The sequence below is a fragment of the Drosophila suzukii genome, chromosome 2R (assembly GCF_043229965.1).
Source record: "Drosophila suzukii chromosome 2R, CBGP_Dsuzu_IsoJpt1.0, whole genome shotgun sequence".
Lineage (NCBI taxonomy): Eukaryota > Metazoa > Arthropoda > Insecta > Diptera > Drosophilidae > Drosophila > Drosophila suzukii.
This window is the reverse complement of record NC_092081.1, coordinates 12,078,569-12,103,231: the sequence shown is the minus strand read 5'-3', so window position 1 is coordinate 12,103,231 and position 24,663 is coordinate 12,078,569. Positions and strand designations below refer to the sequence as shown.

The 24,663-nt window shown below is 40.7% G+C and overlaps 1 protein-coding gene across 3 annotated transcripts; it reads right to left on the bottom strand.

Annotated features, from left to right (window-relative positions):
* Positions 1-601: 601 nt before the first annotated feature.
* qsm (Zona pelucida superfamily protein qsm) lies at positions 602-24,663 on the bottom strand. 3 transcript variants are annotated; one of them, XM_017072227.4, is made up of 8 exons: positions 24,546-24,663; positions 24,083-24,176; positions 3,738-3,961; positions 3,456-3,667; positions 2,776-2,884; positions 2,183-2,304; positions 1,846-2,120; positions 602-1,333 (listed from the first exon to the last, which is right to left on the bottom strand). In XM_017072227.4, exons 2-8 carry the CDS (start codon positions 24,153-24,155, stop codon positions 1,098-1,100), a joined length of 1,251 nt encoding a protein of 416 aa, XP_016927716.3. In that variant the 5' UTR covers positions 24,156-24,176; positions 24,546-24,663; the 3' UTR covers positions 602-1,097. The 3 variants fall into 3 exon arrangements, with proteins under 3 accessions (XP_016927716.3, XP_036669037.3, XP_036669036.3); XM_036813142.3 differs by having other exon boundaries at positions 24,600-24,617; XM_036813141.3 differs by lacking the exon at positions 24,546-24,663 and adding an exon at positions 24,506-24,524.

Below are 24,663 nucleotides of genomic sequence, written 5' to 3'. Positions count from 1 at the left end.
TGAATTAATCATAGCCTGCTTCTCATCTGAAAGTTTTAAAAGAACTCTACTTACCGAAACAAACGTAGGTCTAGCATTTAAATTAAAATATGCATAGCACCAGTTTTCCGGTAAAGTTGGCATGCCTGATTAAAAAAGAACACTAAATATTTTTGTGTGGCTATATTTTAAGGTAAAGATTTAAAAACGATATTGCACTGTCTAACGTCAGCGTTCAAAAGTGGTATATTAAAAATTACACACATAAAAACCAAAATGAGTTTTATGAGGTCGACCCCCAAATACCTATTTAACAGAGACTAACAGTAATAATCTTTACAATCCACCAGCAACTTGATTTAGTTTTAGTTTTAAAGGTTGATTTTTTAGCTCTTAACGTCTGTAATGCAGTTAAGAGCTGTTAATAAAGACAAAAAGACTCTACCAGTTCAAAAATATTCGTTTTTCCACCTCAAAAAAGGAAATCGGAAGCTCGGTGAAGCAAATTATAGACCTCATATTTTTGTTTTAACAACTTTTTTAAACTCTTTCGGGTTCTAGCCCTAAATTATCCAGTGGACCTACCTTTTGAAGTGAACATCGAAGCTCGCGTAATCAAAACATTATTTAATTACACTTTATTCGTTGCTATAAATTAAACAGAGTCGACAAAGTCCTTTCGATCAGAGTTTCGTTTAATCAATTAATTCGTTTAGTTTAGTCGTTAATTAAATTAGCTTAACAGTTACACTTAGGAGACTAGTAGGTGCTTATGAGTTAGACCGAGTTCATCAAGTTCTCCAATATATATGCATATTTATATATTTATATGTAAGTGTTTTGTGTGTATTTTTATAAGAATCACTGTTGTCTGTCTGTTTCTGTTTCTGTTTCTGTCGCAATGTCGCCTGCCATAAGTCGTAGAAAACCTAAGCTACGCATACATTTAAAGTTAATTACGTTCTGTAAATGGCAGTTACATCAAGTATAGGTATATTTTAGTAGTTAGGTAGTACATTAATATTCCCTCCTTCGTTCATTGCCACTGCACGCAATTCCGCCCTGATTAGCATTCCTCGCACTCGCACGTCGTTCACGCCTTGAGAGATTTACAACTTCTACATCAGCCGCCAACTCAGGGCCCCAAGGAGCGTCCAGAGGAGCAGCGACAGGCCGTTGGATGCGGATCCCGATCCGGAACTAAGGTGTCCCAGCTCCCGCTCGTCCACCACGAAGGCGGGCTGGGCACTGGCCGGCGTCTGCTCCACGGCGAAGTTGCCACGACTATTCCTGGCCAGGCGTTGGTTGGCCAGCTTCAGCTCCCGCAGCTTCTCCTCCAGCTGCAACACTTCATCTGTCAAGGGAAAGGAGGAAAGGTAGTGGTTAGTTTCCATATGAGTAAAAAAGGAACGGAAATTAATCTTTAAAATATTTTTACTCCCTTCTTATTATTATTGCATCAGCATAACATAATCTTTTCCTTTGCTTTATAGAGTTTATGGCACCGGAAAGTTTATATATATTTTAAATGCACTTATCTCAATAAATAGACAATTATAAAATGTTATATTCATTTCAAACCTAAAACTTAAATTTGTGTTTCCGAAATAATTGCTTGTACGTAAAATATTTTGTTGTTTTAAGCACCCCTCTAAAACTTAACTGAATTTATTCCTAAATATAGGTATCCCTTTAATTTCAAATTCATAATTTATAACTTTAATTATTCCATAAAACCTAGAATAAGGAACTCTTAGGATGATAAAACTAACGAAATCTTAAGCCTTATTTTCTTAAAATTAAGTAAGTGTAGGAAAAATAATATATTCAAATGATTTAACCTAGTCGAATACAAATAACACTCACTCTTGTTGACTCCTTCGATGTCCTGCACCTGCAGGAACATGGCCAGCGATATCTCGTAGACCTTGTTCGCTGAGCTGATCTCCCGCTTGCGTCGCCCGAATCCCACTTGGTTGTTGGAGCACTGGGTGCCGAGGCACTTGTCCAGACACACGTTGACCGTGGCCCGGAATTGGACATACGACGAGTCGGGGAACTTAAAGGCCTTGAACTTGGCGCTCAAAATGTCGCCGTCGATGGTGTTGAAGTTCTCAAACAGATAGGGATCCACAGTGCAGCTAAAATGTTTTGCAAATCGTTTAATTTATGCACTTACTACATATATGAATAAATATCTTACCCCTTGAAGATCAGCGTTTCCGAGGAGGTATGCGTGTCCGTCACATCCAGATAGTTCACACCCAGACCATATACAGGTGCAGAGTCCTCATCCAGATTGATTTCCATGGTCAAAGGTGTACCCTGTAGCAAGAAAAATGTTATATGTTATATTAATACTTCAAATTGAGAAAATTGTTTAAATGAAGATATACCATTATATCTTTATGTGTAAAATTTAAGTGTATTTTTTCGTGAAACGTTAATGCTAGAAGTAATACTAAAAACCGTTCATGTGTGGTGTTAATAAAACAATATAGTTCGTAAAAATGTAAAGTTATAAATTAAATAATGGACCTGTAGTTATTACAGTCGAACCTTTATAACTCGGAACCCCCTTTTAGAGTTTTATAAGCATTTATACTATTTATTGCCAATAAAACTAGTTCTATTTAGAAGACTTTGAATTATGTAAGTTCAAGGTACGGAAATTAAACTGTGTTTAATTTTTCACGTACAAGAAAACCAAGGTTTCAATAAATTCGTTGAGCGTTGTGTATGTATTATATATTATATTGTAATCCTGAAATTATGACAACGATAATAGTCACTCACCGACTTGACCGTCAAATCCCTGGTGAACTTCTGGCCATCCTGGCTAACACCGATGGAAAGTCTTGGCTCGGGGGCCCGCTTGGTCAGCGACGTGGTGATCTCCAGATCCCTGCAAGCAAATCGATTCAACGTGTTCAGTACTCCCGATTCGAGGTCTTAATGATCGGCAGGGGAGGACCCCGCCAAAAGGTAGTAAATCAATGCCGCGGCAATGAAAAACAAACATTGTATTCGATCAGGGGAAGGGTAGTGATGGTACTGATGGTGCTGGCAAAAACTGAAGCCCGGGGTTCTGAGAGGGACCTCGACACGCCCCGCAATTAAATTGACTGTGGAGGTATTAACGCATGTGAAGCCGCCGGCGTCGATTTGGCGGCTAATTACCTCCTGGTAATGGCAACTCTCGGAAAAGCCAACGGAGAGATGGAGAGATGGAGAGAGAGTGGGAGGCAATGAGCTGGGATAGGTTTGATTTATGGCCCTCGGTTGGGTCTTCTCAGCCTGGCTGGGATTGGATTGGTTAGGAGCAGGGCCGGACTGGGCATTTAATATGCTATAAACTTTTGCATAGATTGGCCATAAAATTGTGCATAGATGCATTTTAGCATTTATGGGCAATTAAAAGCGCTGGGGAGGCTGCTCTGCGAATCCGGAGCGTGCCTGCCCAGAGAGCGACTTACTCGGGTTCCTGGAATCCCGCCGGCAGCACATCCCGCTTCACCAGACCGTGAATGTTGCCGCCGCCGCTGGACGTGGAACTGGAACTGGACCCGGTGGTGGCATTCATCATAACATTATAGGCGGGACTGGCGGTGGTGATGCATTTAACGCTGACGATCTCCTTGCTGCTGGCCGATTCGATGATGATTTTATGGTAATACACCTTCTTGCCCTGGAACGAATCGTATAAGGAAACAAGAGCTAGAGGGATTGGGATCCGGGCATAGTCAGTCTCTCCTCACCGTCAACTGGTTGACCATCCTCGTGACTCCGCACTCGTAAAAGTCACTCAGCGAAAGCCGAAAAACGGCCAATGATCCATCGATCTGCGGCTGGCATCGCACATCTGGGTAGCCCTTTAATCCCTCCAAGTAGATTTGAGGTGCCATCTGATCCTTCGATTCCGCATCCGGCAGTCCAATGTCCACCCTCATCTGATCCTCCGAACAGTGTACCTTGTGGGAGCCTAAAAAGAAAAGAAAAAATGAAATAAAAATGGTTACTACATGTATCTATGCCGCCGCATCCACATTCTTTGTGCTAGTATACTCCAAAAAGTGGGCTAGCATGTCGTCCAGTAATCGGAGCTGGACTGGATTCTGGACTGGCTAGCCGGGCCACGCCCCCTATCATCATCCTCATCGTCGGACGTTGACGAGATGGACCCGGCTGGCAAACACTAAACAATTGCCAAACATAATTGCCATGTGTTGAGAAGCGAGTTTGTGGCTTAAGTCTTTTGTTTTTCAACAATTATTACACTGGAATAAATCTATCCTGGGTAAAGCTGGGCAAGCATAACAGATAGTATCTTGTTTTAACATTTAATATTTAATTCATATACTTAGACAATGTTTATTATATGTATGTAATATATTATGCTCAATATAGGGAGTACAGAACTTGGCCCCTCTCAAGATTTAAGCAAGCAACAAGCTAATCATATTCTTTATAATAATCATTATCATAATAAGAAACATTTGCCTTCCAAATTTGTAAGCTTGGATTATATGGGCATTTATTACGAAATGTTTATCCCAGTGCATCGCTTTGTGTTTTCTTTTATCGAGGTGGCTTAATAAACCCGCAGGGCTACTTTCTGGGGCCGGTGGAAAGCAAAAACCTGGCATTAGCCCAAGACACACTCACACACTGCTTTGGTTTAGTTTGGAGCGCTTGGGCTTTGGCTTTGGCATAATTTTAGACCGGGCCGGGCAATCAAATTCTTATTACCGTCGAACATGTGTAGGATGCCTCGAAATTATCGGCTTAAATGCCTTGCCGACGAGGCCATTTGTTGTCCAGGATTTGGAGCAGACTGCGACTGAGCAGAGTCCACACCATTGCCATTTGTAGACGGCAAAACTAATTTAAATAATTGACTCTAACTACTTAATCTCGAACTAATGGCCACAGCAAATCCACAATTTCTGGGCGGAATCTAGGTGCTTTCCTACGTAACTCGAGCCGTGGACATGCGATAATTTGGTTTAATTAGCCATTGCAATGCATTGCGAGAGTGAAAATCCTCGGGAAACAATGAGATCGAGGCATTAAATGCGGAAAATCTCTGGCCAAGGCAATTAAAAATGGCAAATGCAACTGAAATGGCTCTTGTTCTCTATTCACGACCCCTTCCCGTTGGAAAAACCCCTACATTTCTGCCCAGTCTGCGAGTCTGTGTAATCTGAGCAACTGCCTCAAGGTGGGCGTAATGCAAGCGGCGCCCGAAGAAATTAAAATAAGAGTCGGCCTGCCCACAAATGGCAGCTTGACTTCCGCCAAGAAACGAGGTCTGCTCTGAAAAATACAGAAAAAGTGAATGAGCCAGAAGGCAGAAGGCAAGCCGCCAATAAAACAAATACCAAGGCAAGGGCATTAATAGAGCATTAAGGACGCCGGAGATGAGGCGTTGAAAAGGTCCGATGGACTCCAAATTACATACAGACATGGCAGTCGGCCATTCAATTCCTCGGAGCGGATGGGATAAGATGGGAATGTGACTGGGAATAGGGATAGGAACGGAGGGCCTAATTGAGGGAGAACTGGACTGCACCGATTAAATACCTGCCAATCTTTTGTAATCATCAAAGAAAAATAAAGAATAATAAATCCTTATAAATATTTAAAAAAGCAGGATGCATTCTATAAATAGTAAACAAGTAATACTCAGTACAACACTAAGTTAAAAAAAAATATTACATGAGTGATAATGATGAATTAAAATTTTTTCATACTTAATTTGAGAATAACTTGTACTTGATTAATGAATAAATTGTATAATGTTTGTGCATATAATAAAAAAACCTGAATTCAATTCAATCAGACTTCGTTTAAGAAGAATTTATTTTAAGCATAATAAATGCTTGGATCAAGAACATTTCTTACTTAAGTTCGCCCGAAAATGTTCTCAAACTAATAATGCTGGTTTAAGAATAAAATGTTCTTGAAATAAAAAAGTAAGCCCATTTCGTATTTTAATAATACTTCGTTATAAAAATCATAATCATAAGATATTAAAAAAAAAAAATTTTACAAATAAATAAACTTTAACATTTTTTAAAAGATCGCTAGTTTATGCTTTATCACTTTCTGCTTATATAAAAAGCGGGCGACCTCCTCCAAAAGGTAGACCAGTCTGGAATGGTGGTTAGACCCAGAGCCAAAGTCTTGTCCAATAAAGTTTTTTGCCTCTAAATGTCGGCTAGTGGGCGAAATGGGCTTGGAATAATTGAATTTCAAAGTTACTTGGCCCTTGCCTGGCTTTTCTGCAACTTCTTTTATTGAATTTTTATTGCCGGCCGCTGATTACAATTTATTTGACACCACTTTTATGGGCCAAGCGAGCCAACTCGTGAGAACCCTAAACCGCTTCGGGACGAAGTCAGCAAGACTAAGACATGGACTTAACCCACATTCGAGAGGAATCTCTACAGAGCAGTTCGTTTTCGGGCCAGAAAGTACTTGGAATCAGATTGAGTGCTAGCCGAGTGGGAGGCCGTATCGAAGTCGAAGTCTAAGTCGAAGTCTGACTCAGACTGAGAGGCATTAGCATTTAACCTGCGAACATGACAAATCAGCAAAACGTGCCACATGAGCCCGGCCACATGCCCCGCCGCCGCCGAAAATCATGTAAGCAGCGTGTTGTTGCCGCAACCGTTGAGCGGAGCATAAATTTCCATTAACAATAAATTTAAAAGAAATAACATTACAGCCGAAAATGACCCGTAGCGAAGTTCCCTGGAAAACTGGCAATGTGAATGGGTATGGGGAGCATGAAATATCACGGCAGAGGCAGCAATTCGGGGAGTCATCAACAGGCCAACATGCCTCCAAGGTGGATGTGGATGTGGATGTGGATGGACGGGACAGCCACTCGGCCAAGTGGTTCCCTCTGCCATTCTGCCCATTGGAAAATATATATTCCTATCGCAATCAGCAGCCACGACAATGTTTTTGGCCCCGGCTCTCTGGCCCTCCTTCAAACAATTTGGCAACAAATGCGCGCGCACAATCAAATGAATGCACAAATCAATAAGACAACAACTGCAGCCAGGGAAAATGCTACAGCAAAAGCAAAAACAACAACTGCCGACAATTGCAACGTGCAAAATCGTTTACAAGCCACGCCAAGTCAACTCAACTCAAGCCGGTGATTCCAAATCCCGGGGATTCCGGGGAAGAACCCCGAGCTGGGGCCAAAATAACCAAATCATTGCCATGCAAATGGCATCGTTTTGTGGCTCAAGTCATCGCCAGCTTCCCTGTCTTTCCCACCTTTTCCTTTTCCGTCGCGAAAAAGTAGTCGTGAAAGGTGGGAAAGACATCTCCTCCTACCACCTGGCTGCAGTTCGGTTTGTCCCCACTCAGCTGGTCTACACTGGGAGAAACATCAAACAGAATTCCAGCTGAACAAATGTTTAAAAAAGTCATAGATATTTCTAGGGATTTAGAAGCATTAATTTACATTTGTTATGGGACTACATCAAGTTGAGTCGTTGAACTTATTTAAAATTGAAGATATATGCTTCAAGGCTAGAATATATCATAATGTAAAAACTCACAAAAAGAAAAATTCTTAAGATGGAGGATTTATATCTTACATATATCTTATATCTCACAAAATGAAATTATAAGCATAACAAAACTTGTCATCCTAAACCTCTGGTTCCCATTTTATTGGTATTTTAAGCATCAGAAAATATTACTTAATAAATTGTAGTAATATTTGGTGAAGCTTTGATATTACAAACTTTTCAGCATTAGTCGTATGATATACAATATGAAATTCCTCTGCTTTTATAAAATCCTTAATCAAGTTAATCTATCAAATATAATATATCACCTTCCATATAAAATAATACCCTTGATAATAAATTGCATCCTAAATTTCATATTGATACTGTTATAAATTCAGCGAGATTACCATAATCTATCAACTAATTTGAGCAATCTGTTTTGGATGATTTTTTGGCTAGTGTAGCCTTGGGGCATGGGCAATGTTGCAACAATTGTCTCATGAACCAGTGTGTGTGTGTGTGGATCTCGGCGTTTTGTCTGGGATTGCAAGTGCAACTGCAATTGCAATCGCAATTGCCATGGCCATGGCCACGGCTAGATTATGCAATTGTCTGACTGGGAGTCTCCCCACTCTGCTCCATCCAATCTCCATCTGCGACTCCGTCCTCCGTCTGTGTCACTATCGCAGCCCCTGTGTGGGATTCCAGTCACGTTTCTGGCTGCTGGTGGCGGATCGGATCCGCGGTTGAGGATCTGGGGCTGGATTGGAAAACTGTTTTCGGGGCTCCTCCTCGCGGAGAAGTGTTAAGCCTGGAGGCGTCTCTGGCCACTCAACGGTAAACGCAGGCGCAGGGAATAGATTCGTATTCGGTTTGGGAGATCCATTCAAGAGGAGGAATTAAACAAGCGATTTGTCAGGTGGGCTGGAAGGGGCAGGACCTGGAGGAGGAGGAGCAGGACGAGGAGGAGGTGCCATTTGTGACTTTCACATTTATGACAAGACCTCAGCTCTGATAGCGCATTCTGGCCCCACATACACCCGCCTGCTATCTCAAGAAATTACTTGGCCTGGGCCACTAACTTGACACACACGACGCACGATTATCATCAATCTTCAGTCGGAGCCACAGGAAATACTGGTAATTTTCTCGAACCCCCAGCTCTATGGGGGAACGAACCCCCCTCCCACCTTCAACTTGGCTTGCAGTTAGCCTCATCATCCTTTTCAGTGACCAATTACACTTAACGGCCATGCATACAAAATAAATTAGAAAACCTCAACTGCAGCTGGGTAATGGGATGGGTGCAGATGGTGGTTAGGGGGGTTACAGACGTATAGAGGCGGTTCTCCAGGTCAGCGCCAGTTGCCTGACGAGTGGGAGTTGTCCGGTCCTAATGGATCCCACTCCCCCAATATGCTAAGCAGTGTCAATGTGTCAATGTTACCGCGTAAATCCATCAAACTGCGACGGGAACTCAATAAACCAACTTGTTTAGTCGTTGGTCATAAACAGCAGGGGGTATGGGGGTTTCGAATGGACCCAGCCAACTACTGGCCACAAATGTGATAATTGCAAAGCATTTAGTTGCAGCATTAGAGATCCTCTGTCCGCCTGCCTCCCAGAGGTCTATTGGTTCGCCCTCTCTTCCTGGAAATCCATCTCAAAGCCCACTCAAGCACTTAGAAAAAAATAAAGAATATTGCCTGAATAGGTCATCACTTTTTAAATATAGGAATTATTTTAATATTTATTATTTAATATGGAACTCGTTGTTAGTACTTTAATATGATTACTAACCATATAAACTGATGGATATGTTTTATAAATTATATACTGCCTTAAGCTTATATTTTCCTAATGGTATACGTTTATGTTTATGATCCATACATATATTTTAAGAGAGTCATAATGTTAATTGAATTAATTAACTTAATTCGGTTAAAACTTGATTTTAATTTGGTAGGGATATTACAAACAGGTTTTTCCTTTTCAGTTTATTTCAACCCCATTTCATCTGTACATTTTTTTAGTATTTATACCCGTTACTCGTAGAGTAAGAGGGTATACTAGATTCGTCGGAAAGTATGTAACAGGCAGAAGGAAGCGTTTCCGACCCCACAAAGTATATATATTCTTGATCAGGATCACTAGCCGAGTCGATCTAGCCATGTCCGTCTGTCCGTCTGTCCGTCTGTCCGTCTGTCCGTCTGTCCGTCTGTCCGTCTGTCCGTCTGTCCGTCTGTCTGTCCGTCCGGATGAACGCTGAGATCTCGGAAACTATGGGAGCTAGGCTATTGAGATTTGGCGTGCAGATTCCTGAGCTTCTTACGCAGCGCAAGTTTGTTTCGGCACAGTGCCACGCCCACTCTAACGCCCACAAACCGCCCAAAACTGTGGCTCCTACAGTTTTGATGCTAGAATAAAAATTTTAACTGAAATGTATTGTTCTCATCAATACCTATCGATTGACCCAAAAAAAAAGTTTGCCACGCCCACTTTAACGCCCACAAACCGCGAAAACCTGTGACGCCCACAATTTTCATGCTAGATAAAAAATTTTAACTGAAATGTATTGGTCTCCACGCCCACTCTAACGCCCATAACGCTTAAATCTGTATACCGCCGGTAGGTGGCGCATTTTAATCTCGCTTTGCTGCTTGCATATCTCCATATAGCTGAGTAACGGGTATCTGATAGTCGAGGTACTCGACTATAGCGTTCTTCCTTGTTTAAAACTTGTTTCGTCTTAAAAAAATCCGAAAGGGAACCAAAAAAAATAACCAAACCATTCCCGAGGAATACATTTTAGTCACACAAAATTCCACCTGATAAATCTTATGAAAACTATTTTGATGTCTGTACTAGAAATTTTAAAGGTCTAATCAAGAAGGGGGATTTGAAACTGGTTAAATTTTTTTCCCAGTGCATCTTTCCCGATCTTGTCGTGGCCTCTTCGTGTTGCTCCTGTGTGGAGAGTGAAGTGAATATACAGTGGCTGTCAGTTGTATGCGACCGGCGCAAATTGCCATTCGTTCCATCTCTCAAACGCTCTGTCAGTGGTGGTGTCGTCTTCGTCATTATCGGCCAACAACTTTTTGTTTGTTAATTGTTTCCAATGACGCAATTGCTGGATGCCATTTATAGAACTGCGATTCCGTCAGCTGATTGCGTCAGTCGTCGTGGTCGTCTTCGTCGTCCAGCAGCCTCCGCACAACTTGGCCAGCTCCCCGCCCTCATTCCTCATTCCCAACCCCCCCTTTTTGGAAGTCTGCAAGCCAAGTCAACACTCCGGAAATCGTAAGCTCCATCAGACATTAAGGCCAATGAGTTGTGCTTCTGCAGGCTCCTGTCTCATTTGACCGCTTAAATTAACGGCCTGATCGATTGGGCGGGCGGAGTTAAGTTAAATAAACTTGGCTGACAACTTGTCGCACATTTGGCCATATTTAAAACATGAGATGCAAAGTGAACCCCCTCTGGTTTTGCAGATTCTAGGCGATCTGCACGGGAACGGTAAATGTACGACTACCAAGTCTTAGCCTTGCACTTGGCGTGAACATTATGCGCAGCTGGCTAATTAAATTACACAACAGTTTGGACATGAGTGCCGAGGCGAGCGGATGAACAGTAAAACGTGGTCAAAAGGAACGGATGCATCGCCATGACTTTGAGTTTGTGGCCAAGGTGGATAAGCTTAATGCTCAGGCGGCGTCAACAGATGTAAATGTAAATGTTGCATGCAAAAAGCTGCCCCAAGCTGCCACCTCATGTGGCATTGTGCACACACACGGAACATGAGGCATGACTTGGCTGGTTGGATGGATGCTTGCTTTTGGCCATCCTTCTATTTTCTGTTTTTTTTTTTCTTTTTTGGCGGTGCCCCGGCTAAATTTATTAATTGCCAAGGTGAGAGGCAGTCAGCCAATCAACTTGACTGCATCTGCATCATCTTGTTACGCGATGTTGGTTCCTTGCCTTGGCTTGAATTAATTTGGCCTTGTTAGCCGGGCTTGATGACAAATGCGTGACGTAACTGTAAACACGGCTGGGCCTGGGCTGCGGCTCCCTTTCTTATAGCGAGTAAGCTCCCTTGACAATTTGTCGCTATTTCCACGTCACGTTCGGTGCTGGGTGCAACCTACCTACCACAGTGAACACTCTTTTAGGAACTGAAAGTTCCAAGTTCTTAAGACAAGGAAAAAGCCTGCGGTGTTACAAAAGATTTGCTTATAACTATAAGGATCATCAGATATATATTATATCTATAACCATTATGAAAGTTTTTGGATGCTTTATAAAAAGTTTTTGGTTCATAAAAACTGAGTGCCGTCTAAAATTAGTATTGCAAATTATTAAAGAGACATACCAATGTAACATACCACTTTTAAATATTTTGCAGAACTTAAGCTTAAACAAGAAAATTTTTTTTAAATACCATTACATATTCTTATTATATTATAATACTATTTGCCTGTTTAATTTTTCTTCAATTTTTTTAGAACCGTATTCTCCTTGGTGTGTTAAATTTAAAGTAGGTCTAAATTTTCAATCCTTTTCTAGGTTTAAGCCATACTTTAAGTTTAACATGCGAATAGGGAAACGGTCCTTAAAATACAAAATTGTTTCGCTTTACTTTAGGATCTGTTAAGGTTTAAACTTAACTTCAATTTTTAAAAATTAAAATCTAAAGTAGCGATATAGCCAGGGTTGACTGTTACTCAATCCCCTAGCCCATTCACTCATTCTTTCGCTTATTTACACATTTTTCAGTTGGCGGCGCTTCAGCACTTGCTAAATTGTTGGTTTCCGCTTTGGCCGGCACTGTTTTTTTTAGCCCCCCAGCTGTTGTTTAAGCCAAATTGCTCTAGCCAACAACAAGATCGAAATCTGCTAGAAATGGGAAAAGAACAAGCTGTATTTACCGCTAAGAAGTTTTAAACGAAAGCGAGTGGCATTGTTCTTACCATATTGAGTCATTTGCTTAGGGAGGCGGAATGCGTTTAAACTTTAATAAAGGTGGGGAAATTGTGGGGGGAGACTGGGAGAATTCTGGGATAACCAATGGTTAATGGTGCTTTACGTGCAACCGCCTCTGACTAACTGTATAACGAAGACAAATTAATAAGAAAATACTTAGAAGAGACTCTAATCATACGAATTAATTCAATTGCCAGCACGAGAAAGTGTTGTTCTTGTTGCCGTTGTTTTTACCATATTAATCGCATGAGATGGCCAAGAGCAACGAGCCGAGTGAAGAAGGCTTATTCTTCTTCTTCTTCATCTTATTTCTATCTCTGCCCGATGCGGCATATAATTGCCTTTTCTTTTTATGTAATCGCTCGATGGCCGATGCCTTTTTACGCTTAATTGGCCATAAAAGTTCTTGCCACTGCCGCTGCCGCAAACGAGAGTTTCATTTGCCGGAACAGCTAAAGCTGCAAAAATCTCATTTATCAAATGGAATTCCATGCGATTTCAATCTGACATATTTCTGTGGGCGATGACACACAAAAATTTGTTGGTTTTCTTCTCGCCGATCAGGCCATTAATCAAACGATTATGGGCCAAACGGACTAGACCGAATCGAGGATCGATCGGACGGACGTACACCTATTGAACCCTCAACCCAATTGCTAATTGTGGAGTCGGCCAACAGCTCTCACAATTATCGATGGGGTCAGCACATAAATCTCTTCGGGGGTTAGGCTAATCAACCCGACCGCCAAAGGTGTCCATGGCAGAAACGAAATAGAAATATTTTGTAGTTACACCTAAAGAAGTTTCTAAGGTTTATTCTAGCTGGTAAAGGTTCAGAATTCTAATGGAAATTGGTCGTAAGCATCTGTATTTTGAAATGTTGTTGCCTTATATACTTAAGGGATCCCGATACCCGATCGAAATAAAATCTAATTTGTGCTTAATATTAAACAAAAGTTTACTTAGGAGTTAAAAAATGTTGTTAATTTTTTTAAAATAACATATACTCATTAAAATGGAAGGAACTTAATTAAATATCTTCCAAACAAGCGAAATTCCATTCACGGTTTTCTAGAAACCTGTTCAACTTACTAAACATAGACTAATTAAAGCTTATGGTATTAAATAGCATTTTCTTATTACGTGTAATATAACTTTAACCTGAAGTTAAATTTTTTCCAAGTGTCTCATCACACTTACAGATACTTGCAAAGTTAAAGGACACGCATACGTTATTACCTTTGTTAAATAAATAACAAAAACTAATTTAAAAATGTTCAGTTATTATAACCTAACCTTTAACCTTTACTTCCTAAAATGGAAGGACCAACCACACAAAAATCAAATCACAATGACCCAAAAACCACATCAACTTACTAAACATAGAATTATTAAAGTTTATAGGTAGTATTAAAAAGCACTGTCTTATCACTTGCAACATAAATTTAACCTAATGTTAAATTTCTCCCAGTGTCCCGGCACACTCACAGATACTCGCACACATTCGGATATGGGACAGCCGACTGACCAAGTGACCGCCAGCCAAAACACACCAACTTGGAAATTTATTGCTGCTGCAGACTCCAAAGTTGGCTGCTAGGAAGGTTGTGCATATGGTAGATGCAGGATGGGTTATTTGAAAGCGGTAATATTTTACTTTGCATGGCGGAGCCTTAATGCCCAAAATCGTTCTTACCCGTGGGCGTTGTCTCGGCCACATTTGGGCATTGGGCATTTACCAGAGACCCATAGACCAGAGACCCCAGAAGATCGGTGGTGAATAGAAGAGCCCGGTGTCGTGTTTTGGCCCACACCTGCAATTGACATTATTATTTGGTTGCGTGTGCCGACGACAACTGTGAAAAGAGCCCGAAAAAAAAAAGAAACACCGAAAAGGGAAGAGAGCTCACAGAGAAGCCGAGTGGGCCAGCTTGATTTATAATTGTCCAACTGGGTTTTTGGGTAGACATTCCATTCTACGCATCTTGATAAGTGCGTAGTTTATGGCCGTTCTGCGGGTTAACTTGCATCTGGCCACGGTCATCGCTTGTCCGTTGGTACAAACTTGTTGAAAGGCACTTGGCCAAAGACCATGGACCATGGAGTATGGAGTATGGAGTTTGGAGTACTCCTTACCGGCGGAGATCGCATGCCTGGCCATCTGGCCACGTTAATAACCGTTTTTGACATGCCAAGCGGCATTATTAACAGCATTTTCTTCTCCTTTTATTTATATCTCTCGGTCTATTCGCCTCTTCTCTCGACTGTTTTGATTTTTAATTGCGGGAACGTATAGGGAGGAGCGGTCTGGGCGACATTTTAATTGAAATTCTACGGAAATAGCATGAATGGGTGCTGCAGCAGCAGCCGGAAAAAAATCTTAGCTCTTTATCTCTCTAATTTACAAAGCCCTGATTTCCAGTGCAAAACCGCAGAGGCCAATGTGCGTCAATCTAAATCCAATTTGCCCTTGAAAAAAAGCGAAACCATTTCGGCATTGGATTGGAATGCAAAATCGCCTGCTTCCTGGATGCTCGAGCATTTGGCAGTTGGGGCGGGGCAAATTGCTTGATTTGACCGCCGGCTAACTGTCTTCGCCCGCTGCCGCTTCCTGGTGGTTTCTATTCTAATATACAACAGGGTACTCCACAAACCTCAAGGGTATATTACATTCGTGCAGGGGAATGCACTGGCAATAAAGACAGTATTTTTGCATATCTAATGGCTTTACAGCGCATTAAGTGAGCATTTCCATCACGTACAACTTTCCCACATCAGCAGTTGTACATCTATATCAAAGAAAGAACAACCGCTAATTAGCCACTTATTAAATTATACCCTAAGCATTAAATATATTAGTACCCTTCCGCAGTTGGAGAAGTTTTAATGAATTTAGAAAAGAAGAGCCCGAGGTATTAGAAGTGAAGATCATAAGATGAAAGATCATTTTTTATTTTGTAGCTACATTTGTAACTTGTATTTCATTTTGTATATATAATTCCAATAGTATCTACTTATTTAGGATATTTTAAATTCTACAGCAAAAACGTTCTATTATGATAAATAAAAAGATGTATTCTAAATATACTTTTATATTTAGGATATATTTAATTCTACAGCAAAAACGTTTTATTATGATAAATAAAGATGTATTCTAAATATACTTTTATATTATATACTTCTTGCTTGTAACTCAAAAATAAATAGCTCCTAACTTCTTGAGTAAAATAAGACATTAAATTGTGTAAGTAGCGGGTATCGAGTAGTCGAAAACCCCTTTCTTGACGTCCTAACTTGTTCATTTTTGGGATATGCATCTTGGGCATTTCTTTTCAATTACCAACCCACCAGCCCATGCGGTAACCGCCCCTACCCCCCCCCCCCCCTTTTTTTGTGGTTGCGGTTAACTCCCCGTTTGCCATGTAATTTGGACTTCAAACGCATTCACGTGTTGCAGTTGATGCTGCTGTTGATCTTTCCACTGTTTTCTTTTTGTGAGCAGCTGCAGGCGCATATCAAAAGACTCAGAACACGAACTGGCTTCTCGTTAGCTGGGTGGACGAGAAGCTGGGCAGCGCTTTTCCTCATCGCCGGCACTTTTCCATGAGTTTCCATGACTCTGATCCAGTTCATTTGGATCGGTGCGGAATTTTACAGTTGCCAGCCGCATTCGTAAATTGTGTTTTGGCTCCGATTCGACAGAATGGAATTCAATAAATTAATTAACAACATTTTTTGCTGATTTTATCGCACCGAGACGGAGACTGTTTTCCATGCACTGATGAGTTTTGCCATTAAAAGCAGAATCGCGGATAATTAAATGGCAACTTTTAATCAGGTTAACCGAAAAGAATCGCAAAGGCGGGCAAGATAAGAAAATAGAAACCACATCATGACATTAAAACATTAAAAAAGTCTCCCTCTTCTAGAATTCGCTTTTTAATGATTTTGTTATTGTTGTCATTAAAAGACAAGCATAACAACAAATACAGCGTAAACTCTCTCTTAGTTTTTTTTTTTTTTTTTTTTGTTTGTTTGCAATGTCATTGACTTTGGTGCGTGCGTGTGCAAATTGTGTTGTGAATTCTGGTGGAGCCACATGCGATGAAAAAGGCACAGGTACAGTAAATGTCGGCTCGGATGGACTGAAGATTCTTAAACATCAGTTTGAAAAAAACAAACTATTTTACTTCAACTAAAGATTTATCATCAATATCAACATCCAAAGGATTTCCTAACAGCTTTGCCATAGTGAGATATTTTAAAATGGTAATCTATATATTTTACTGGCCCTTTAACTATTTGTAAGAATTAAATACTAAATGACAAGAATTTTTACAAATTTTATATTCGGTAAAAGGAATTTTAGTTTTAAGAAATTAATTATCTATCCCAAAATTACTGGCAATTTTCCTAATAATAGCTTTTTCTAATTTTTAGTCATTTTTTGAAAATTTTACCAAATATATAGGAGAAATTTTTATAAATGGATTTTAACTTTAGGAAATTAATAAAATAATCCAAAAGTTCTGGCAATTTTTTCAATAATAGCTTTTGCAAATATTTACTAACTTTACAAAAAATTTAATATTTTGTAAATTTATTTTCAGTTTTAAGAAATAAATTATGTGAAGGGTTACACTTCTGGTAATTTTCCCAAAAATAACTTTTTCTAATATTTACTGTAGTGTTCAGATTTTTCGCACTTAAAAACGGCGCCTTTGAACAATCCAAACTACTTTGCATTTAAAAGAAAGACTCGGTCAGTGACTCCCTCACAAAAGAGGCAAAACCAAATCACCACGAAAAGAATTCGATTGAAAATCCTCAACAAAGAAACATACGGTTTCTTTTGGCCAACGTTATGATTGCGCAACAGCATGGAGTGTATTATAATGCCTATATAGCCCCAGAACTTTGGGTGATCAATCTTAAATACGCAGGACGGCAAGATCACTCCATGCATATGGTCGGTGGTAACAAAGATTCTTTCTTCTTTTACTTTTTGCAACGCAGAGTTGGAGAACAAATAAATATGATAAATTTGCCTCATGCAGTTAGACATGCAATTTATCATGCGGCGCGCGAAAGAGCGAGAGGGGAGAACGCTCCCCGTTGTTGCGGGTCAGAGCGTCTAATAGATTAAATAAATTTCGCATAAATTATGCAATTGTGGCAAGCCATATTTCTTGTTGCCCGCCCGAGGGGAGCCAACTTACGCACTTGGCCAGTCTTTTATTTCTTCCTTTTTCTTTTTCTTTATCTTTTTTTTTTCTTATTAATTTCCATGTGGAGCTGATCCTGTTCTGGCGCTTTTGAAGATGGGGCTCCGTTAACTTGGCCTGTCGGCTGCGTTTGAAAGGCTCTCTACGCAGTTTGCATTTCGCATTCGGTAATTAAAAACCCAAAGAGCCGCTTGGTGACTCCAACCAGGCTCTAACGGTAAGCGGGCTGCCCACCAGGATTAGTTACAGGTTTTTCGTATTCCCGCTCTCTGAATCACCTACTACTACTACTACTAGTGCTGCCCACCACTCCGCTTTTTGCCCCGGGGACAGCTGAAAATTTACATAATATTTGCTCTAGATTCCATCTTGTCCCCTCGGGCGGCTTTCACACGCATAAACCACAAGTCAGGCCAAGATCGGAGGCATCTGCCCCATCTGCCCCATCTGCTGGCGGCTTATCAGGCCTCATAAATATGTTTGGCCATGCCTTTGGCTCTGCGACGCCTGACAATTTCTTTAAAACCTCTCTGTCTCTATATCTTTTTATTTGTTTTTTTTGGTGAGAAATGGGAGCGGAAATTAATGACCGGAGTGGAAGAATCTTTGGTATGCAGCAGGCATCAGGTGTATTTGGCTTGGAGCTTTTTGCGAAAGTGGTTCGCAGATTGAAGAGTCGTCAGAAAGATAATATTTTCATCTAAGATCTCACGAAAGTGCTTTTTATAGAATTTTCTATTCTAGTTGTATGGACTCTATCACAGAATGATGGAAGTCAACTAAAACTAAAACAAGAGAAAACGCTATAGTCCATGGCCTCGACTATAAGATACCCGTTACTTAACTAAAGGGAGTGCGAGAGGGATGAATATATATTTGCAGCAAATCGGCTATTTTCACTAACACGCCACATAGCCTATAACGCCCCCTAGCTTATATTTACTTAGCGAGTAACGGGTTAAAAAATTATACTAACTAATTACGGAGCTAAAAAATCTTAATGGACGCAAACATTTTTGACAATGCTTTTTTGTACTGTTCCCATCATCACCCAATCCTTTATTACCTATAACATTTTAAAAGATCTCAGACAATTATGAACCGAATTTATTTTTCTTTACATAATTAGTTTGAAACTGTGCTCTGATATACTATAAAATTCGACTTAAAAATCACAAATAAAATAGAAGAAGCTTTTTTGATATAATCACTAGATGCTATTAGGTGTTTCTATACAAATTGTCAAGTTTATCTTTCAGAAATCAACTTAACTTGCTGCCCTTAGTTGTAAACTCGAATCACATACGTAACTAAGGATTGTAAGTTGAGAGTTAAATATAGAACCAAGAAGTTAACGAATAAAGTCTATTATATTCAGAAGATATAAAAATGTATAAGCTTAAGGTTCTGTGGTACGATTTAGTTTTCTGATATCATGTAGCCCCATTATCCAGTCTAAATTTTATATATTTCAGTACGCGAATCGCTTGCCAAATGCCTAAGGGCGTTTAGAACTGTGATATATCGATGCAGTTCTCCTACAATATTGAGCTCCACTTTGTAGTCTTTATTTCAGTCACATGCCGATGGCCTTTGTCTAGAGTTCCCATAAAATTATTCAGTTTCGCCTTCTTAACAGTCATGTCCACATGCAAAACATGCAAATTTGCAGCAGTTGCAGTTGTTGTGCTCGGCTTATGTGGCCTTAGCTGTTTTTTGTTGCTGTTGTTTTTAGCCGTTGCTGGATCTTGGCCTAATACAATTAGTCTTGTGTAATACGCATGCCTTATGCGCTGCAAGCGGTTGGCCGGAGGAGTGCCGAACCCGTTAGTGGTCGAGTACATATACAGTTATCGGTGGCAACGCTTTATAGTATATACTACCAATATGCTGCCAATACCGCCTCCCTTTCTCCACTTTACGCAATTCGCGCCACACGCCGCACATGTGTTTTTTTTGCTGTTTTTTTTATATTTTGTTTTGGAGTCGCCACCGATTGAAAATTGCCTTTGGGGAGCGGTGCTCGAATGGTTTGTGGCCAAAACGGTGGTCGAGGTAGCAGCAAGTTGAAAGTCTTTTTTTCCCCCCCATTTCGTTGCACTGCGATTTTGTCAGATTTTGTGTTACTGCAACTTCGATTTGCAACTACCAAACTTGCTGGCCAAAATGGTCAGTGCATAACGGTCCACGCCAATCGCTGCCAAAAAGCCCCTGAACTAATTAATGCCAAAATGCAAAAGAAAAACCCTCTATACGAATGCTCCCCACTCCCAAGAAAAATCCTCAATCCACCCGGCCAATGCAAGTGAAGTTGTCTTTGTCCGATCGACGGACAATCGGATTATTATTCAATAAAATGCGCCGGCGAACAAAGAGATGGCCAGCACTTGATGACAAATGCCTGGGCGGCCTGGGTTTTACAAAAAAAAAAATGTTTATATATAGAGAGAAAAAAGGGCGCTCCAAGTACTTGTTGGCCAGCCCAACTAACCAACTTCAAAAGGCTGCTCCCAGTTTGAACCCGAGTTCTTGTCTCAGGATCCCTTAAAGCAAGCCGCCTCTATTCGATTTGCTCGTTTTGTTATCGCCAGCTTTTAATCTGCCCATTGCCGCGAAGGTCTTACCCAGAACCCTAATCCCCCCCTCCCCTTTGCCATGTTTGCCCCTGAGTTTAGGCCAGGTTTACTCCACTCTTCTGCCAGCCAAGTTGAAAGCGGGCAATGCAATGTGAGGGGCAAGTGCAGCAGGCATTGTTAGAGCCGTCGACCTTAACCCTAGGTAACCTTGCAGGAATTTGTGATTGCGAAAAGGGATTACTTGAGTAATTTAATTAAGGAAAGTAAGGGAAAATGGTAAGATGTAATATATATGAGGAGATGCTCAGAAGAGCTCTATATTTTAGTTCATGTTAAAATCCTACAAGGTTTTGTAATCAATAATCTATTTTTTGAGCTTACCATCCCAACCACTTGAATAGATATCTTAAATAGCCTTCAACTTGTGGGCCAAACTTCTCTCTGGGTCAACAGCCACACTAAGTGCCATTAATGGGTTAAAAGTTCGATGTGGCCGAGGGACAGGACAGGTTGGCGGGGTTCTTAGACTCGGATTCGGATTCGCATTCAGGTTCAGGTTCAGGAGCATCAATGTAGCAGACACGAGTCTGCATCCGAGGCATCCAAAGCATCGAGGCTCGATTTTATTAGCTTAGCAAAAGGCTTTGATTGTTCTTGCTCTTCCCAATGTTGCTGTTATGGCCTGTTGCGCTTGTCTAGACGGGCAATTTTTCACACACACACACTGCTCTCTTGGCCAAGACAGCACCAGGCACAGACATTGGGGAGCTCGAAGCTCGCAGATCGGCTGGACTTGCTCTAAAATTGGCATTTTTCGCACACATAAGGCAAAAATGTAAAGCGAAGTCAAAGCCAAGAGACCCAAGACCGGGCCAAAGCCACATCGTCCGAAACCGAACCCCAAGTCCCGTCCAAGGCGAAGCGGTTTATTTGCCTTGTGTGGCATCAGCTTCATCATCATCATCATCCTCCTCATAGTGGTTGGTCATCCCAGAGTTAAGGCCCCGTCTACTCCGAGCTGGAGACTCCAAGTGCCCGCTGGCATAATGTGGCGCAGCTTGGACATGGTCATCCATGGATTCATGGAGTCGGAGTCTTAGACTTTGGCAATTTCTTTATTATTACGAGCGTTTCGTTGGTTGTCCTTTTAGGCCGGCTGTCACAGATCCGCTGATCATTATTGTTCCTCCATTATACATGGAACCTCTTGGACTCCACCGCCCGCTCACAATGGCAATGTCAATGTTTTGTCTTAATGCGACAATGCTCGATCGCTGGCTGGCCTGTCTGGCATGTTATTTAAATAGAGGGAAGGAGGTGGAGGAGGAGTGAGGATTTACAGCCTCCCGGGTAAACAATTTATTATATTTATATGGCCAGTTCATACGTTCGTTCTGGCCATAAATTAAATGATCTTCGACTTAATGTGGCGGCTGCACAAGGTCGCGTGTGGCTTTTCTTTTTTTTAAATTCCCTATGCAGTCAGTCAGCAATTAAGCGAGTTAATCGCAGTTCGATGATTTGTCAGTCTGGCCACAGAGGGTGGAGGATCGGAGGATGACTGCCCGGTTGGCTAATCGCCGGGAAGGTCACTCCCTCGGCTCCATCAGCGTGTGCACTCGAGTGCGAAGTTCTCCACTCCAGCGATGACATCATGCGGTGGCAGATTCTCGGAACTTTAAGGCCAAGACAATCAAAGTCAAGCAAATATCTATAATCACTTAATGTTGGCTTTCATAACCCATTTGCACATTTAATTTTTTTAGAATGCCAAAAGCAAAGAAAATATCATTAAAATTGTTTAACCAATAGGCATTTCGAAAAACAACTAAACACTCTTTGGAATGATTGTCAAAAAACATTGAACTTGTGAGAAATTTGTTTGAAAATAATTGAACTACAAGATTAACATTCTTTATTGTTCATTAATGTTTTGCAGAACTAGCTAACTCATAGCTGAGCAAAAACACTTTTTAAAATGATGTAAGCAATAGGATTAACAATCGTATATAATAAAATCTTAGCAAACTACTATAGCTGGAAAAAAATATTTTGAAATGATGTAACAAATTTCATCGAATAGTTACCTTACCAGCAGATTAAAAAAGTGATCCAAATTTAAATAAAGGTATCAAGGCCTTTAACTATAACAAATATATTTTAAAGTGATGAAATCAGACTTCATTATTTTTTATAAGTTGTTTTTTTATTTATTTGTAAAAAATTAAAATATTAAAAGCCGTTTTTTAGTAGATTGAACAAAATTCGGCTGAACAACTAGAAAATCTTGATATAATTATATATCTTCATTATTTATGTCTTGAATCATTAATTTTTCTTTATACTTTGTAAATATCTTACTTCAGTTTAGTAATTTAACTATGACATATTATACCATTGGTACAAACTATGTTAGCTGTATTCGATCGTTGTAGTATTTTAACCAAATTGAAACAAAGAAATCCACATAGTCATCTGTAAATATCTATTGAACAATTTGGAATCTCTTCGGTGTGAGTCAGACTTTTACTTTCCCTAATGCAGACAAACAAAAGTTTCGCTTTAGTAAAGCCAGCCACGCCCCCTGAGCAGTCCCAGCCCCCCAAAAACCCCCCTTTCTCCGCCCCTTTCTCGACTGCTAAGCAAGTTGGCAAGTTATAATTTAGCTTTCAGCTTTGGCTGCCGAAGAACGCTGAGGAGTTGGAACTCGGAAACTCTGAAAACTTGGACTCTCGGTCTCGCTTGGTTTGGCCGTAAATTATAGCCTCGTCTGCAGCATTTTTATATATATTTATTTGTTTGTTTGTATCGCGGAGAGAAAGATGTATTCGTATCGGCTTTGTGTATTTTTAGGCTGCATCTTAATTCCAGAGACCAGTTCGCCTACACGAGTCGCCGAATGTCGCCCGTTTGGGATGTATTTCGCTTTTATTTCTTCATTTTTATCGCGTAATGTTTTTTTTTGTTTGCACTTGGCCAAGCAGGTAATTCTCCATTCTGATGGCCTTTTAATAAGCCAGCAGCAGCCAATACTTGACCATACAATACTTGATTGTGGGCTTTATGAGTTTATATATTTTAATGCTGCCTGTTTTTGTTTTTTTGTATGAGTATTTTTCTTGTCGATATTATCTTGTTGGGCTGTGTTTGGTTTTTTTTTGTTTTATTTTTTTTTTTTGGCGTGTCATGTTCCTTTCCCAGCAGTTGTGTTTGTGTAGGTGTCTTGTTTGGTCTTTTGTTTTTTCGCCGCGCTCGTTGGTTAGTTTGTTTAGTTGTTTGTTGTCTTGCCTGTGTAAGGCAACTTGCAGGGGCAGGCAAGTTAATGACTAATGTGCTAGGGCTTTCGTTGAATATGCCATATACCATATAGCATATACCATATAGCATATAGCATGCATATAAGGCATGAAGAGTCAGAACGAGTGAGTGAATCATGACATGCCGCGCTGCCAAACTTCATTAGTTCGCGCAAGTTCGTTGCCTCAGTCTTTCGTTTTTTTTTTGCCAAAAAAGACCGCCCCCGACAAACCGTAGATTGTTATATTCGACCATCACTCCAAATGGCCACAAATTGTGTGTGTATGTACTCCACGATCGAAAACGAGGTCACTTTAGCGGGTTTTTAGCAAAATGGAAAAAATAAATACTTTTCGTGTTTCATTGCGCGCGAATGACATCATGCAGCTTCATGGGAGCTTCTCAAGCTTTGTTTTTTTACCTTGCACTCCCAGCTCTTAACTCTATTTATAATTATATTTCTAAGTTTTAAGATGTAAATAGGTCTTACCTTTGGCCTGGGCTAATCCGCAGAAGAGGGCCGCCAGCCATAGAGAGCGCCACATTTGCATTGAAAGCAGCATTTCCCAAAAAATATGTCGGATCTAATTGGTCGGGGGAAAAAACGGAAAGACAAACGGCATATTATTATAAGCATTTCGGCCGAACTGAACTGAACGGCACATGCTCCACAAGCGAACCAGCATTTTATTCGTTATTTGTATTCTTGGCTTGGCCTTTGGGTCGTTTTCACAGACACAATTTATACATGGGGTATATACCGCAAACACACACAGCGAGTTATTATGAAACAAAGCCAGAAGAGAATGCCCGTCAAGTAGAGTGGCTTGCGGCGACCGCTCAGCAAACTCAGCAAATCAAAAACCAAATGACAACGGCAAATAAAAAACGAAACAAGCCGCGAACCACTCACATATCACACAAAATCACACAAAACTCGGAGCGGGTCTTACTTGACGACTGCAATATGGGGATACTCGGATACTCGAATACTCGGATACTCGAACCTCGATACTACACCGCAGAGCACACCACACGTCCAAGCTGTTCGCTAGTCGCCAGGCAACTGAG